At 37.5% G+C, this 18,092-nt stretch overlaps 1 protein-coding gene across 1 annotated transcript in view; it reads right to left on the reverse strand.

Moving 5' to 3' along the window:
* Positions 1-18,092, reverse strand: part of LOC131064391 (dynamin-like protein ARC5) — a 163,381-nt gene that overhangs the window by 20,121 nt on the left and 125,168 nt on the right. The window contains exons 12-15 of the mRNA XM_057998521.2: positions 9,089-9,151; positions 8,793-8,893; positions 7,676-7,733; positions 7,107-7,454 (exon numbers count right to left, since the gene is read on the reverse strand). Coding sequence (XP_057854504.2) covers positions 7,107-7,454; positions 7,676-7,733; positions 8,793-8,893; positions 9,089-9,151 — 570 coding nt within the window. The remainder of the gene's footprint in view (positions 1-7,106; positions 7,455-7,675; positions 7,734-8,792; positions 8,894-9,088; positions 9,152-18,092) is intronic.

Raw genomic sequence — 18,092 nt, forward strand, 5'->3', positions numbered from 1 at the left:
AATCTTGGCCATTGATTGTGAATCAATCTGAGCCACTCAATTGTAATGAGAGCACTATCTAAGACACCAGTCTTTCATTTGTAAAGGTTAAGAGTTAATAGATAGTAGAGTAGAAAATACTTAAAGTAGGGTAGGAAGAGAAGGCAAAGATTGTTGCCAAGATATTATTGCAAAGAAGCATGTAAACTTCATTGAAGATATGGTGAAATTGATATGTTGATTCAACAATGTGCATGGTCTCTACTTCGTTTAATTTTCATGTTGTTTAGATGAATGAAAGAACTTTGTGTATGATCAATGGTGAAATTCATACATCCATACTACTAACACCTTGCCGATGGTAAAGTGCCTTGCGTAGTCAACTAGATCCATCTTAGCCAAGCCTAACTTCAATTGCTATTTCTTCATTGGCATGCATCAACTTGACGGTGTCTATGCTTGTGGTGGTGATTTGAAAATCATCAAGCTATCCTTAGAAGATCGCACTAGCCTTGTGGAGATATTCACTGCATGTCGAAGCAAAGCTTAGTTGAGTTCCACCAAATATTGTCCAATGCTCTTGCATTCGTAGGATTAGAATAGCTCTCCTCAACCCTTTATCTCTTTTCATTTTTTTTAACCAAGTGAAATCTCATGTTCCAACAATATTCAAAGCATTCAAGCATTCAATGTAAGTCCACCTTGTGATTCCAGCAATATCACATCATATACAACTAAGTCTATCCAAGAGCACATCAAGCCCTGACATTCAAGAACCTTGGAGTCGTCCCATTTGATCACACAACTTAATATTTTATTTTGTGTTGCATAGTGCATAAAAACACCATCAACAGGAGTTAAGAGGGCAAGCAACAATTTTGTGTGGAAAATTTGACCTCCTTCGACAATTTTATCAAAGTTTGCAAACTTGAATCAAACTTCTTAATGGCGGACTTGGAAAAAGTTTTGAAATTTTGAAACCTCAATGGTGGACTTTGTGCAATTTCAACATTTTTTTAGCGCAGAAATTTACCTGGCAACAACAATTTTCTCCCCAATGGCAAACTTGATAGCAAATTTTACAATTTTGTCTCCAAAATGGCGGGCTTAGAGGCAGGTTTTACAATTTTCTTTCATGAATGGCAGAGTTCGATAAGTTTAACAATTTCACTCACCAAAAATGGTGGACTTTGTTCAATTTTTACAATTTCACTCACCAAAATGGCAGACTTTGATCAAGTTTTATAATTTTCAAACCTTAATGCAAAATTTTCCCTCAAAACATAATTGGTGGACTTTGAAGCTCATCAACATTTCCAAATGCAAGTCAAGAAGATTGGCAGACTTTAGGCATTTCAACATTTTCCACCCAAAATCAATGAAGTTTGTAACATTTTAACATTTTCCACCCAAAATCAATGGAGTTTGTAGCATTTCAACATTTTCCACCCAAAATTGGTGGAGTTTGTAGCAAATGATCATCGAGCTGAAGACCAAAGTTGAAGAAGCAAAGAGGATAGCAAAGGTTATAAATCTGATCTAGAATCAAAATCAGAAGAATGCTTGAAGCTACAAGCTGAAATAGTATCGTTAAGGAAAGATCTTGAGAGATTCAAGAATCAATCAGTAGAGAATCTAAAATTTGAAAAGAGTACCAGCATGCTGAATGAAATGTTAGTCACTCAAAAATTTCATATAGATAAATCTGGTTTGGGATTTGATAAAGGTTGTTGACGGGAATAATCATTATGTTATGTTGGTATATTATGTTTATGTTGTCGTCGGTAATAATGAGTTACGGCGGTCAGTTAGTTAGCCGACGGGTAGGTAGTTGGAGTCGCGACGGTTGTGTCGCACCCCTTCGGCTGTCATATATTGTACCACCTCCGAGTGTTGGAGGACATGTAATGTTGACGACAGATTATAATATGAACATCCTTTGACATTAATGGCAAGCTTATTCTGGTACTTCTCTTGTATTTGCATTGTGCATTACTGTTCAGTTTCTGTATTCTTCCTGTTTACCCAGTGAGGTAAACATTTATTCCCGTCAACAAAGGTTAGAGCTCGAATGCAAGCAATTCATCCAAGGAGAAAAAGACCGAATCAAGCAATAAGGATTCAAAAACGGTAGAAGACTGCTTCACTAAAGTCAAAATAGTGATGACAGATTCACTAAAGTCAAAAATCAGAAGAAGAAATCGCAATGGCTATCATCTGCAAGAAGAGTTGCACTAAACAAGTTCTCTCCTTACTTTAATGGCTACTGTTATTCATGCAATCAATTTGGTCATAGGGTTTTTGAGTGCAGAATTGTTTCAAGAGGGAGAACTAAATTTTATTAGAAGAAATTCATTTGCTCCCTTAAGAGATTTGAATGTGATCTGTTACAAGTGTAATAATTCTAGTCACAGCTAACTTTGTAAAGCAAGAAAGGGAAGTGAATTAGCCTTTTAAAAGGAATGCAGATTTAAAAGCATCTGAAAATAAAAAGAAAGAAACAAAGAAAGTCTAGAAGAAGAAAGATTGTAATCAGAAGACTAAAAAGCCTATGATCACTCAGACTGCTTTTCATGCTAAAATGCAGAATCTATTGATAGTTGACAGTGGCTTCTCTAATCATATGTCTGGCAATAAGAGCAAATTTATCAAGCTCACTGAATGGAATGGAGGCTCAGTGAAATTTGGCGATAATTCAGTTCTCAAGATCATAGTAAAGGAACTTTCAGCATAAATGGCACATCAGAGACACAAAATGTTTGGTATTTATGAGGATTAAAACATAATCTACTGTGTGTTAGCCAAATGTATGATAATGGCTAAAATGTAATGTTTAGTGCTCATGGGTGTCAGATCAGGAAGATTAATTGCTGAAGGAAGGAGAATTGAGAGTAATGCCTATGATCTCAAAGAAATTAAAAGCACAAATTGCTTATTGGGGTAGACTGATGAAAGTTGGCTTTGGCATAGAAGATTGGGATATATTAACTTTGAGAATCTTGTTAAAGTGAGTTCTAAGAAGGTTGTGAGACATATGCCTCAAACTACAAAGCCCAAAAATATCACATGTGCAGAATGTCAACAAGGAAAGCAAACAAGAACCAACTTCAAATTCAAAGAATATCCAAGGAAAGCCGTTGGAATTAGTGCACACGGATCTATGTGGCCCAACAAAGACCAATGGACTAAAAGGTGAGTGATATTTTATGTTATTGGTAGATGATCACTCCAGAACGACATTGATAACTTTTTTAAAGAAAAATCATAAACATTTGAAAGGTTCAAAATATTCAAAGCTATGGTTGAAAAGGAAAATGGCAAAAGACTCAAGTGTCTGCAATCAAATAGAGGTGGAGAATTTACCTCCAATGAATTCGAAGAATACTATGAAAGACATGGCATAAAGAGGAAATACTCAACAGCAAGAACTCCACAACAAAATGGTGTAATGAAAAGAAAGAACCAAACAGTCAAAGAAATGGCAAGAACGCTGCTCAATGAGGCTAAGTTGCCTGATGAATATTGGGTCGAAGCAGTGCACACAACTTTGTACATACTGAATAGAGTTCACTTAAGGGCCAACAGTAATAAAATGCCTTAAAGATTATGGTATGAGCAACCTGCATCTGTCAAATATTTCAGAGTGTTTGACAGTAGATGTTTCATCAGAAGAGATGGAGATGGATTGGGAAGTTTTGAATCCAAATGTGATGAAGGAATAATGCTTGGATATTCCACTCACAACAAAGCATACAAATTCTACAACAAGCGATTGAAGAGGATTGTAGAGAGTGAAAACATAAGGATTGATGAGAACATGCAGCATGTGAAGCACAATACAGAACATGCAGCATGTGGAGCATAATACAGAAAATCTTCACTCTGAGTTCAGCTATCGCCTATGACCCATGACATGCTTATCATATTTGAAGATAATAAACACTTCCAAGCATGAAATATCAAAATCTTAGAGTAATCCCAATATATAAGTCTAGCACATAAATCATGTGTCGACAGTAAATTCATATTGGCATGCAATTCCCATTGTTATTTTGCATGAAGCTGAGGAACCCTGCCAAGATTGCATAGATATCTAGAATGCTACATAAAGTTATGGAACCTTGCTAGTCCTGTGTTAACCTGTGGAAGCTTCCATAATATATGGAATCTTACTAAGCTTGAGTAAAGATTGAAACCTTGCATAGAGCTATGCAACATTGTGAAAAGTTTTGGAACCTTATTAAGCTTGCGTGAAGCTATGGGACCTTGCATAATCTTCACTCTGAGTTTGGCTATCGCCTAGAACCCATGACATTCTTATTATATTTGAAGATAATAAACACTTCCAAGCATGAAATATCAAAATCTTAGATTAATCCCAATATATAAGTCTAGCACATAAATCATGTGTCAACAGTAAATTCATATTGGCATGCAATTCCCATTGTTATTTTGCATGAAGCTGAGGAACCCTGCCAAGATTGCATAGATATCTAGAATGCTGCATAAAGTTATGGAACCTTGCTAATCCTGTGTTAACCTGTGGAAGCTTCCATAATATATGGAATCTTACTAAGCTTGAGTAAAGATTGAAACCTTGCGTAGAGCTATGCAACATTGTGAAAAGATTTGGAACCTTATTAAGATTGCGTGAAGCTATGGAACCTTGCATAAATCTATGCAACATTGTGCAAAGCTATAGAACACTGGTAGGGATATCTGATAGCTTATGAAATTATACGATCTCCCAGCAACTATGCAAATTGATAAATTATTGAATTATATTTAAAAAAATGGCATCTCCAAGTACCCATCTACTATTTTTCAAAAATAGACATACTAGTACTGGTCAAATTTTATTTCAACTATAATAGCTAGTCAATCCTTTGGTGTTTTGTGTTTCCTTATTATATCAAAAATTCTTGAAAAGAAAAACTTGAAATCTTCTCTTAGTTTGGCTATCACCTATGTGTCATGAGTCATGACATGCTTATTGTATTTGAAGATAATGAACACTTCCAAGTATGAAATATCAAAATTTAGAGTAATCACAATATATAAGTCTGACACATAAATCATTGTGCCAACAGTAAATTCACATTGACATGCAATTGCCATTTTGAGTTTGCATGAAGCTGTGGAACCTTGCCAAGATTGCATAGATATCTGGAATTCTGCATAAAGTTATGGAACCTTGCTAATCCTGTGTTAACCCGTGGAAGCTTGCATAAAATATGGAACCTTAATAAGCTTGCGTAAAGATTGAAACCTTGTGTAGAACTATGCAACATTGCAACAAGTTCTGGAACCTTATTAAGCTTGCATGAAGCTATGGAACCTTGCATAAATCTATGCAACATTGTGAAGCTTATGAAATTATACCGATCTCCCTACAACTATGCAAATTAATAAATTATTGAATTATATTAAAAAATATGGCATCTCCAAGTACCCATCTCCTATTTTTCAAAAAAAGACATACTGGTACTGGTATCGATCTCCCATACCAGTACCAGTACCGATCTCCTGGTAACCTTAAAGAAAAGATAAAACTAAGTGATTGTTGTCACTTTTTCAATGGCATAGCCAAAGAGAAAACCTGACTCAAGTAAAAGCCAATTAAGACGTTAAAATTTTGCACTTCTGAGTGACATTGCCACATTGAAGTTGCAACAAAGAAAAAGAAAAAACAAAACAACTAAGTTGGATGCCATTGTGACATGGCAATGCGACATGAAAACTCCACTTTACTTCTTAAATCAGTAACTTCAAATTTTCAACTCCAAGTCAAGTGTTTTAGCAAAAATTAGTAAATCATAGCCATACCTAATCATCAAGTGTCCTATGTTAAGAAGAAAGAAGAGATTTAAATCGGAAAGAGCCTAGTTGAGTGATTTGTTTCATCTTTGCAATGGACAGAGATAGAGTTGGTTTAACATAGGGCTTTTTTGACATTATTTTATTATTATTTGATTCCTAGTAGTTGCCTCTAATGAGCTTATAAATAAGTGTCTTCAGCACAAAATCAACAAGGGAAGTGGCAAGCAGACTTATGTTGCTGGAATTGTCACTGAAGTTATTGTATTTTTGTGTAAGTTAATGGCTAATGAGCTTATAAATAAGTATCTTCAGCACAAAATCAACAAGGGAAGTGGCAAGCAGACTTATGTTGTTGGAATTGTCACTGAAGTTATTGTATTCTTGTGTAAGTTAATGGTGGAAGTTACACTTATGTTGAAAAACTCATTATTCAATGATTGTTAAATCTATGTTTGTAAATACCTACGGTAAATTGAAAGTAGATTGTTTTAAATAAAACACTGTGTAGAAAAATTCATATATTTATAGTGTAGCTTTGAATTCCCTTTAACTATATTTCCTTCATAGAATCATGTGGTGTTCAGGAATCTAATTATTTCATACTGATGAGATTTACTGGTTTCTAATTTAGCTAGAAACCAACATCCATTGGTGTTATTCAGTTAAATCTTTGTTTATAGCCAAATATTGGTCTCTACTTTAGCTAGTTAAAAGTTGTGCCCTTTCATGCTTGAATTGTTTGTCCTTAAATGTGAATATCTCCCTAGTGCTTATATTTAAGGCAAAACGTAGTCAACCAGATATTTGCATTTATGCAAAACCCCTTTTGAAATCTTGTATAGTGTGCTTGTAAATTATATTAGTTTTAGACTTAACTAAATTTCACAGAACTTCCCTTCTAATTTGAAGAATGGTTCTACTATACACACTTGTGCTCTGTTTATTTACAAAGATTTCTACAGACATATTCAAGCACTGTTGTCATAATGCTAGAGCTGTAACAGAAACTCTTCCAATTCAAGCATTATTTTGAAATATGTGATCACAAGATGCTGAATTTCAGACCACTGAGCACCACTGCAATAGCTCTTATTCCTTACTTAAAACTGCCTAGTTTGGAAAACATGGAACAGAGCTTATATATGACTTTGCTCTTTGTTTATTTACAGAAATCTACAGTCAACAGAACTAGTACCCAACTTGGAAATAAAGTTATGTCGTCAGGGAATAAAAAACACATAACTAAGAAAATTGAAGCTCGGAATATTGCCAAAGTCAGGTAATAGAGGGCAAATATCTCTACATACCTTTAGTTCTGCAGAGGCCACAAAATGATCCCTGATGCCTTGAAAAATTTGTGCTACTAGAGCATTCACAATTTGTTCAGAAGAAGGTGCAATTTTACGATTCCAAAGATTGCTTTCCAATAAGTCAACAAGTCGCATTTCAGATGTTTGATTTCCTACTGACTCTGTGGTGTTCATGGCTTGGTCAGGTTTTATATCTGGACGGGGCTTATTTTCTTGCTTGCTGCCATTTCCAGTGAGTCCAACTATCAAATCCTGAGAGCTTGTCCCAGCTATAGTAGCACTGTTAAGAGTTGCCTGCTCACTACTTGAAAAGAAGTCTAGAAACTGACGCAGCCCAGCTCGATTCTGAAAAGGTTAAAATTCCAACCCAAGTGTGAATAAAAGTTAACACTGGTGGGGAAAGCAATATTTAGATAGCATACAACTCTACACTCATGTGGAAAGCAAAATATTTAGATACACTTTGTACAATGGTGTAGAAACAAGTCTTTCAGGCAGTCAACTACATGTTCTGCTAACATATATTTTTAAAATAAAGGTGACATAGCCCAAAACCAATCCCATACCTTATTGTGGAGTGACCAGGTGACATAGCGTGTTGTACTCATAAGGTCTTCCATACATCTATAAGACAGAAACATGATATCAAGAATAAGAAAAGTGACTTAGTTTTGATAACAGGGATTTCATAATCCATGAGTTTTGTATACACAAGACAATATTTATATATTTAAAAATGTTATTTCCTTCAATTAAAATATATTTATGTACCCATGTGATAAATATACACTAGTGATGTTATCAAAGTAGCTTCTATTTAATTAGTTCATTAAGTCTTTAAAGTTAACTTATTAAAGGGTGCATAATAAAAGCTTTAAATCCTTAACTTCTTTATATTTCATAGTTTTTTCAATTCGCTGAATCTGAGTGATGAGTTCAAAACCAAGTCAAAAATCAGCTTCTCAAGTCTAAGCCAAGTTCAAGTCTTATAATTATGTTCTTTACAAGCCCTCAAGAGGTCTATTTATAAACAAGAGTGCAAGTCTTGAAAATTCAAAACGCTTAGACTCCCGACACTCCAACTCTCTTGATCTCATGAGTTCTTCTATTATATTCAATATAGGACAATTTCAACTGCAAAGAAATATGATCTGAGAACTACAAACTTCATAGTGACTCTTTTGCCCCAAACAAAATGATCATTTGTGATTTTTTTCTACATGATTACATCATCTTCAAGTGTCCAAACATCAAATTATTCAAACGAACTCTGTTTCCACTCTGCTCCATTAATTTTCCCTAAAACTCTGTTTCAGATGTTTTCCTGAAAGATTGGGTCTTAGGAAAGTGTTTGATCTTGTGAGTCTTCAAGAGAACTAATTAGTGACTCTGTTAGCCAAATCAGCTAACTCAACCTCGTCTATTTCAGATTAGGCTACATAGGAATCCATTTGATGAATTAGAAATCAGCGTAACAAAACTGATTATGGATCAGTGACTAAAATTTTCTTCTTCTCCATTAAGGTAAAAAGTTATTAAATGTTATAAATATTGAGTAAATAAAGATCCTTCTCCTTAATACTTTATTTAATTAGTATGTAGACATTCAACATGTTCTACCTTTACAACTCTGAACTGATTAGTAAATAAACACATGCAATAAACAATAAGAAAATAACCTACTTTTCTCGACACACCCGTTCTGTTGCCTCAGCAAATGAGTAAAATGCAGTTGTAATACGTTTTACAAACATATCATGCCCACTTAGGTTTTCCCCATCTTTCTGCAGAAAAATTCAGAATTTAACATAATGCCACAGCCACAATAACCTTCAGGAGGATACCACAAATTGAATATACCATGTACCAAACAAATCAAATCCATAGAACAAAAGTTTCACAACTGCATTCCTACAATTTGTCCTTTCAAAACCCCAAACTATCAAGTTAAAGCATTAGAAGACAGGTAATTTGAAAACCTGAAGTAAATAGAGAGTAATCGGAAGTAGTCTCCTTAAAATATGGGATAGCCTGAACCCTAGCTGAAACACACAAACACAAGATGATCAAACCATGAAAACTATTACATGATTGAAGGCAAAATAAAGCGAAAACTAAAGCAATTACTCTTATTTTGAGAATAAAACAAAATGAAATACATTTTTAAAAAACCAGAAATACTGACCTGTACAAGCAAGATTCTTTTTTCATAATACTTCTTATACTAGGTATATAAAGGCAGCACTATTGCCAGGATTGGTTCATAGGTAGTGTGAAATAAAGTATCAGAAAAGAGTGCTATTAAAGTATATCCTACAAAATCTAGGAGAATAAAATATATACAAGGATGTTAGTACCATCACTAACAATCTGACAATAATGTTCAAGGAACACTTATAAGATAGATAGGCCTACTCAGGTAGAGCAATTAGAATGCATAAAATTGAACCTAGCAGACAGCATAAACTATCTCAAATGCCACTACAAGAAATTCTACAAGCTTGAGTTTTCCATTGGACTTCCTATACGTTTTCTTGAAGAGGGGACTCACTAGGAAAATTTACATTCATATTCAGATCTTGCTTCGATAGGCATGTGCATTTGTAATGTTTAGGCATTCACTTTGTGGTCAGTTAGAGACATGAATCTTATCACTTATTCACTACTTCCTTTGGCAATTCGTGATGTTTTGCAGTTTGCGTTTCTCTATATATGAATTTTATATAGTTATATTATATATTTTACCCTTAGAAGATAAGTCCTCAGAATTAGTTGACGTTGGAACTGGATACTTTTTGAACTAGAATTACGTTTTAGCTTATCTCTAGCAATTATTCATATTTGTTTCAGCCATGGTAATCAAAAGTAGTCATTTTGTTTAAGATCCATAAGAAGCATTTGGGAAGATAACGCAATGTCTTTATTCTTTTCAAAGAGACAAGTTATCCTTATATTTCCGATACTTTTAGGCTTTAGGCTTGGGACTGCCCATTGAAATCCATTACTATAACATGTATAAGCTTGTTGTCCTCATTTTTATTTTCAAAAATGAAGGACCATTACATGAAATTTTTGTGAAAAAAAAGAAAATTTTACTCTATGGCACACTTCCCGAGGTAGAATTTCGCCTAATCCTTGAACTGGCTTAATCCTCAGTCCAACCTCGAACCATGTTTCAAATTTGAACTGGCTTAATCCTCAGTCCAACCTCGAACCATGTTTCAAATTTCGTCGCATTTTGGGTTCGTTTGCTATGTCTTTCCTTCAATTTCAGGTTTTTTCTCCCTAACTGCAGGTGGGAAATTTTCCTTGAATTGCAAGTTTTAATGATTTCTTTTGTTTTGGTCTTTGTAGGGAAATTTTTGGCTAATTACAAGTGCACTTTATTGAAAACAGAACTTGTAACTTACTTTTTATTTCCCCCTTGATGCTTTTTGGCTTTTTAAGTCATAATAGGGTTTTTTTGGATAAGTTACAAGTAAACTTGTAATTCTTTTCTAAAACCCGTACTTTAATGTCTTTTGCTTGTAATAGGGATTTTAAACCTCTATTACATATGTGCAAGTTATTAAAACATGTTGTAGGGATTTTATTTTCCCTTTACAAGTAATTTGTAACTTGCACATCTCTCTCCAAAACCCGATTTTGCCTAGAATTGAAATAAAGTGACATTTTAAACTTGTTATTTTGCCCAAAAAACCCGATTTTCTCCATAAAGTGCAAATTGGGGAATTTTAAACTTGTAATTGCATTTTTAAAACCCGATTTTGCCTTGTTGATGGAAAAAGTGAAATTTTAAACTTGCAATTGGATTTTTAAACCCGATTTTGCCATGTTGACAGAAAAGTAACATTTTAAACTTGTTGTTTGCTCTCAAAAACCCGATTTTCCTTATTGCATGCAATTTTAAACTTGTTGTTCTTTCCCAAAAACCCGACCAGCAATATTGGAGGATTTTGTAGAAGATTTCCAACGATTTTTGTGGAGAAATTCAAGGAGGAAGGCGTTTTGGATTCCTTGCTATTTTCATGCATTTTCCAACTCTTTTCATGCCATTTGGAAGACATTATCGCTGGTTTTATGGGATCCTAACAGCAAAAACATTTTTGAAAAATGCCACGATTTGCCTCATTCAAGTGCCACGAATCTTGTCTTTCCTAAATCATTTTGGCTTGTCTTGCCTAGGCATGGAGGTTGGGCGCTTTACTTGACCGATTCTTCATGCTTTTAATGGGCATTTTGATACATATGGCATTGTTTTCAAAAACGTGGCTAGGGTTTGAATCTTCTTGTTTTTTTCTATAAAAGATTCTTTCTCTTCATGATGGTTGTTAGTTTTGTTTTGCTCTTTCCTAAAATCGGTTTTTGTGAGAGAGATTTTCCCCTTTGATAGCAATTTGTGAATTGCATTGTTCTTCCCCATTTTCCCTCTTTACTTGTATTCGGGATTTTAAATCCCGATTACAAGTAGGATGAAAATAATTGATCTTCCCCTTTGGCTGGAATATTTTAATCATCTTTTGGTGAAACTCCAAGTTTCTAAATTGGAAAATATTCATCGTTTCAAAATCGGGTTTTTAAAACTTGATTACAAGTAAAAGTTCTTCCCATTTTTCATGTGATCAACATCGAAAAGTTCTTCAAAAATCCATTCATAACCATCCGCACTTGTTGTTTTTGGTCATAAGCTTCATTTCTCTCATATCAAGATCCCTATTCCCACCATTTCATCCACTCATTTCACACCTTCATTCATTTTCCCCATTTAAAGTCTACTTGCAGTCAGCCATCCCAGAACCCGAAATTGGTCCAAAATGCACTCAAAAAACACTTGAAAATGAGTTCTGAAGGTCCAATTACAAGTCCAAACTTGTAGTTACCCATTACACATATGAAGTTGCATGTTTGTTCTCTACAATTGCAAGTTAATGCTCTTGTTTTTCCCACACATGTAATGCAACTTCCAAAACCCGAAATTCACTTGTGAGCCCACTTTTGCATCAATTTATCCCTTCCCTTGTCAATTTGGTTTGCACACACGATCTACCAAATCAATGGATTAAGGCATGGGCCTTATTTTGCAAGAAGATTTCAAGAATGAAGGATGATACAAAGAAGAGATAAAACAACAATTCATGGTTGAGAGCATAGAATGCTTTCAAGACAAAGATGGTCATGACATGAAAAGAGGAAGGCAGCCCTTTCCCTTTTGAAAAGTTAGTACTACCCCAAGCAAGAAGACAAGGATGCAAGTTCCCGTTCCGGTTCAAGATGTCTTTATCAATCCAGAATACTTCAAGTTTTAGCATCCTGAAGCTACATGAAGATCATCACAGACAAAGGATGATGTAGTTAGAGTCGTGTCTTTAGACACATGGAATAGTTTTAGTTATGCATTTGTAATTTTGTTTTGACAAGTTACATGTAAACAAATAACTTTGTAATTGCAAGTTAACTCATTACTTGCACTTTTGTAATTACATGTAAAGCAACTACAAGTTGTGTTCAATTAGAACTGTAGTTGGAATAAGTCATAGTTATTGAATAAGTCTTGGTGGTTGAGAGAATCTCTCAAGTTAGTTAGGATCCTCCCACCTTTTTCTCAAGGCTCCTCTTCTATAAATACTTGAAGGGTCTATTGTAATTTTTATCCTTTGGAAAGCAAGCAAAAACTCTGTCAAATTTGCAGCAAAGAAGTCTTTGAGCTTTTATGTGTAAATTGAAAGATTGAAAGGAATAGAAGAAAATTACTCAAGCTTTGAGTCTTTGTGCTACATTCTTGAGTTGGTGTTCCATATTTCCTTCTTTGCAAGTGTTTCTTTGAGAGCTTAATCGAATTTGATTTGCAGTCTTTGAGCTGCAAGTATTGAAGATTAAATTAGTTGAAGTAGAAGTTCTATTTGAAAAACCTGTAAGACTTTGTTCTTACACTTGTTCTTAAACAGAATTTAGAACTAGATTTTGTGGGAAATAGCTGTGAGTCTTTAAGCTTACACTACTTCTCATTGTTTTAAAGAAGAAAAGAATAAAGATATTTCAGTCTTTGAGCTGTCATAACTTGTCCTTTATAGCATTAGTATAGAAAAGGGTAGATAGGACTTCATATAATCAAGTCTTTGAGCTTGATATTGTTGTCTCGTCCCGAAGGAAGTGACGGAAGTCTTTGCGCTTTCAGGAAATGAAGTTTCCTTTCTCTCATTTCATTTGAAAGTGGTTACTATTGTTTATATCCAATCGCTATTATTTTTTGTGAAGAAAAAAGGATATTGTCTTTCTTGAAAGAAGAAGAAAGATTGTTGTCTCGTCCTATTTTATTTTCAAAGTTGTAGTTAGATAGGGGGAGCCTTCCATTAATTAAGAGAGTTTTACTCACATGCTGTGGTTGAAACCACAATTTTGTATATTTCCCCAAGTGTACAAAATTTTCAACCAACAAAGCTTTAGGTCAAATCCTGTCCATATCCCAGAAAGCATTCAAGAATGTCCAACAACAAATGTCTTCCATAGAATTTCCAGAATTCCCCGAAACTGTATCTTCCCCCACCCATAATCACTACAAGTCCGCTTGTTGGGTTGTGATCAATAATTCTACTCGTTTGCCAAAGGTCCTTGTTTGCCTCACTGGGTAAACAGAAAGAGTACAGAAGGGATGCAAAAATGAACAATGCAAGTACAAGATAAATACGAGAATAAGCTTTCCATTAATGACTTAGAATGCACCCAATGTCAATAGTATTATCTGTCGTAAACATCACATCCCTCAATACCCGCAGGTAGTACAATATATAACAGCCGAAGGGGTGCGACACAACCGTCGCAACTCCAACTACCTACCTGTTGGCTAACTAACTACTAACAAATAACATTACTACCAAAACATAAGATATACATATTTCCCGACAACATCATCCCCCCCCAAAAAGAAGTCGTCTCCGATGACTAACAACAAAAATGGAGACAAGGCAACCCATACAAAATATACATCCAAGACAAAACTAAGGAGGGGGCTGAAGAAGCGTCCCTGAAGTAGAAGGTTGAGATGCTGGTCTTTGGGCAGCCAAGCGAGCGTGGAGCTCATAAACCTGCTGAGTACGTACAGTCACATCACGCTCCGCCACCAACACTTTCTCCAAAGCCGTCTTCACCATATGCGCGGCTTCCAGTAACTCCTCTTTCGTATCCGTTGTCTCTATCATACAAACCAATCGAGCCTGCAACAGGCTCCTCTCGGCAGTGACTGCATCCAACTCCTACTGCACGAAGCTCCTCACACTCTGCTCTGCCGAAAGGCAAGTCTCCACCTCAGCCTTCTCTGCTCGGGCCATCTCAAGCTGCACCAACAACTGTGCCCTCTCTGCTGCCCACGAGGCCTGCTGACTGGCCACATCCTTCTCCAACTCGACTCGAGCAGCCTCGCAGACCGCAAACTCATGTTGTGTACACCTTAATGCATAGTAGGCGTCTCGGTAGACTTGCTCAATCTCTCGAACGATGGCCATCACCCAACTCTCCACAATGGGCTCACGCACAATCCAAGCCTGTAGCATCTCATCCGTCTGAGTAGTCGGCCATCCCTGAGACTCAAAGCATGAAGCAAAAGCTGCGGGGCAACCCACCCGCATAAATTATAGGACCCTCTCTAACTCCACTACGACTTGCTATAATGCTCGCATCTGGGCCGTGGCCACCACTCACCTACCCCTCGTCACCATGTCAACTAAATAGGCCTCAAAGTCCTCCCCCTCCTACTCCGAAGGCTGTCACCGTGATGGAATTGGCATCTGTGTAAGAGCGCCAAGGGGTAACTTAGAAGTCTCTGTCAGAACCAATACTACCGCATCCTACTGGTATGAAGGTACCTCCTCTGCCACTAGAGGTGTAGCACCCCCCTGCTCCTGGATGGCAGAGACGACCTCTCCTACCTCGTTCCCAACTGCTGGTACATGTGCCTAGCCAGATGAATCATCCAAGTCTACTACCTTAGCTGGAGTCTCTCGACAAGGTGAGAATACAGCACCTCCCACGGGTGGTACCACTGTCATCTGAAATCGCTGAGTCAGCCAGCTCTCCATAGCCACTACCGACAGTTCTGTACTAGGGATCCCCGGGACTCTCTACATCTCTACGACCGGAGTGTGTGTCGCCATAGCCATGGGCTCCTCCAACAAGGAGGCAGAAATGGTCACCACTGCCTCAGGTCCAACAACATCCATCTGCACCTGAGGCTCTAGATCAATCACCTCCCTCAGTCCCTGTTCCTCATCTACCACTACTAGATGCGGCGACCCATCTGTACACAACTCCGCCATGTCTTCGGTAAGTGCCTTTGTGGCCGGGGCCGGTCCCTAAGGTGGTGCTCGACCCTACGGAGGTGATGCTACCTGCTGTTGTGTAATGTCCCCTTTTGGGATTTACCCTAATTTAGTCCCAAGACAACAATTCTAACTTAAAGTGAAAGTTAAAATATATTAATAAAATAATTCTAACTAAACTGGATACATTTCATTATAATAATTAACTTAAAATTCTAAGATTAGTTTGGAGGATGGAACTTATTTTGACAATTTTCTCTGATTTGTAACCTTGAGATATATGACATTGCTACTACCCAACTGAGCCCTCAGATTGGAGTCATAATAAAATAGATTCTCAACAACTTATGCTATAGTTCTCCCTTTCAACTTGATCTTCCAATGTTATGAAATGACTATAAGTCTCCCACACAATTCTCTTCACAAAGATGTTCTTTATATCACCTTTGAGACTACTATAGATCTGGTCACAAGTCTGATTTATAGAGATCACAATGTCCTCCTTGTAATCTGCTTATCATATACACTTTTCAATTAATCTTTTATGTAATGAATGTATTCCAACTATCTTCTTCTAATACACTTACAACCCACTCTCCCAAATATATTCCTTTCTTTTTTTTTTTTTTTTTTCTCATGCATCCAAGCTTGGTATTACTCCTGCTCTACTTGGGCACTCCGACTTGGATAAGAAAGATACATCCTTCCCCTTTCCACATGTCTCTCATTCTATTTTATATCTTTAATTTCCATAAGGGTCACCTCACTTCATTTGAGGAGTCAGCAATCACGTTTTTCTTTAATGCCACATTTTGGTTGATTAAATCTCCAACAAGCTGCAATCTCCTAAATCGTTTTGCCCTCTCTCACCTAGGCGTGGAGTTTGGGAGGAGTTTCAAGCTATTTAATGATGCCATCCAAGATACAATAGTTGTTGCCGGGAATAATTATTATGTTATGTTGTTATATTATGTTTATGTTGTCGTCGGTAATAATGAGTTACGGCGGTCGGTTAGTTAGCCGACGGGTAGGTAGTTGGAGTTGCAACAGTTGTGTCGTACCCCTTCGGGTATTATATATTGTGTACCTTTTCTTCGGAGTAGGATTATGTTAGTCGTGTCAAATGTAATGTTATAAGCACTTATTGTACATGGATTGTGGAATTAATACAGAGGCTGGTTATTTAATATATTTCCATTATGTTTTGTGCATTTACTTTCTGCATTTAACCGTTTACTCGAGAGGGCAAACATTTGGCGCCGTTGCCTAGACGAACTCGGGAACGGAAGACACGGATGCGCACAGACACAATGGGCCTACCCGTTGGTGAAGTAAACTCGGAGGCCGACGACGCCCGAACAGAGCTTTACACAGGAGAAGACACAACAACGCGAGAATTTTCAATTTTGCTCCAGGTAGCCATTCAGACCTACGTCCGACGAGAGGCGGCGGAGGCAGAAATCCCACCACGTGCCGTGTGGACAGCGCTGGAGGTTAGCCCGGCAGTAAACCGGTTGATGAACCACCTCCCCCGGTTGCTTGCACAGGCATCGCTGGCACAACAGGCCTGCCTGGAGGAGATTGCCCAGGAAGAGCAACGACAACAAATCGTGCAACGCTACGAAGAGAACAGCCGACGAGAAACGGAACGAGATGGCGCCAGGCTAGGAGGAAATTGAACCTTGTAATAATCCCGACACACTGCTGATATAAATTGTGGCCGAAAGGCAAAATAAAAATAAAAATAATAAAAGTTTTTTTGTGTACATGGCGTGTGTTTGCTGTGTATGGAAGTGACTTATGCCCAATAGACTAAATAAGGACAAAAATAAAAAGATACAGAGTGACGAATGGGAAGTGGCACAAACCGCGTTGAATCTTAGATAGCAAATAGAACGAAGGCGTAGGCTAAGGCAGCTTGCCAAGGGACGACTGGCCAAGGGGTTGCTCGAAGGGAACCCAGGAGGTGTCACGGAGGTTGCGGAGGCAGAGATAGATGGAGAGAACTACACTGTCTACACTATTGTAGGGCTGCCAGAAGGAGTCACGGAGGGTGCCGAAGGAGAACTCTACAGTTCGCCAGAATACCACTGTAGGGTAAGAAGCCGCGAAGAGTTGGTGGAACAAACAAGGCGAAGTCTAAACTTGATCGACGCTACGAGAGATTTGCTAAAGAATTTGTCCATTTCAGAAGACAACCGAAGGGAGACAACGGAAGGTGACGGTACGACCGAAGGTGCCGAGGGAGCACAAGGGTACCGTACGGGAGGCAATTTGTTTGGTTCGGTGTCAGCAACTTTTTCGGGAGGACCCACGAGTGGAGGTTCAGTTGCAGGAGGCGGAGGATCGCCAGGTACAAGCACACAAGGAATTAGAGGAGCGAGACCCAGCGGTGGGATGGCGAGTAAACAAAAATTGCCAAAGTTCACAGGGGAGGGCAAGGAAGACCCCTTACGGCATTGTCGTACATGTGAAACCATTTGGTCCGCCAACGGAGTAACAGACCAGGATGACTGGGTACAGCAGTTCCTAGCCACGTTACGAGGAGTTGCCATAGATTGGTACTCCGATGTAGACAAGCAAAAAGTGGCCACGTGGGCCAACCTACAGAAGGAATTCACGGGGGAGTTTCGGTTGCTCCGTGATGACAATGAAATTGTAACGGAGATAT

Source organism: Cryptomeria japonica, chromosome 5 (assembly GCF_030272615.1).
Source record: "Cryptomeria japonica chromosome 5, Sugi_1.0, whole genome shotgun sequence".
NCBI lineage: Eukaryota > Viridiplantae > Streptophyta > Pinopsida > Cupressales > Cupressaceae > Cryptomeria > Cryptomeria japonica.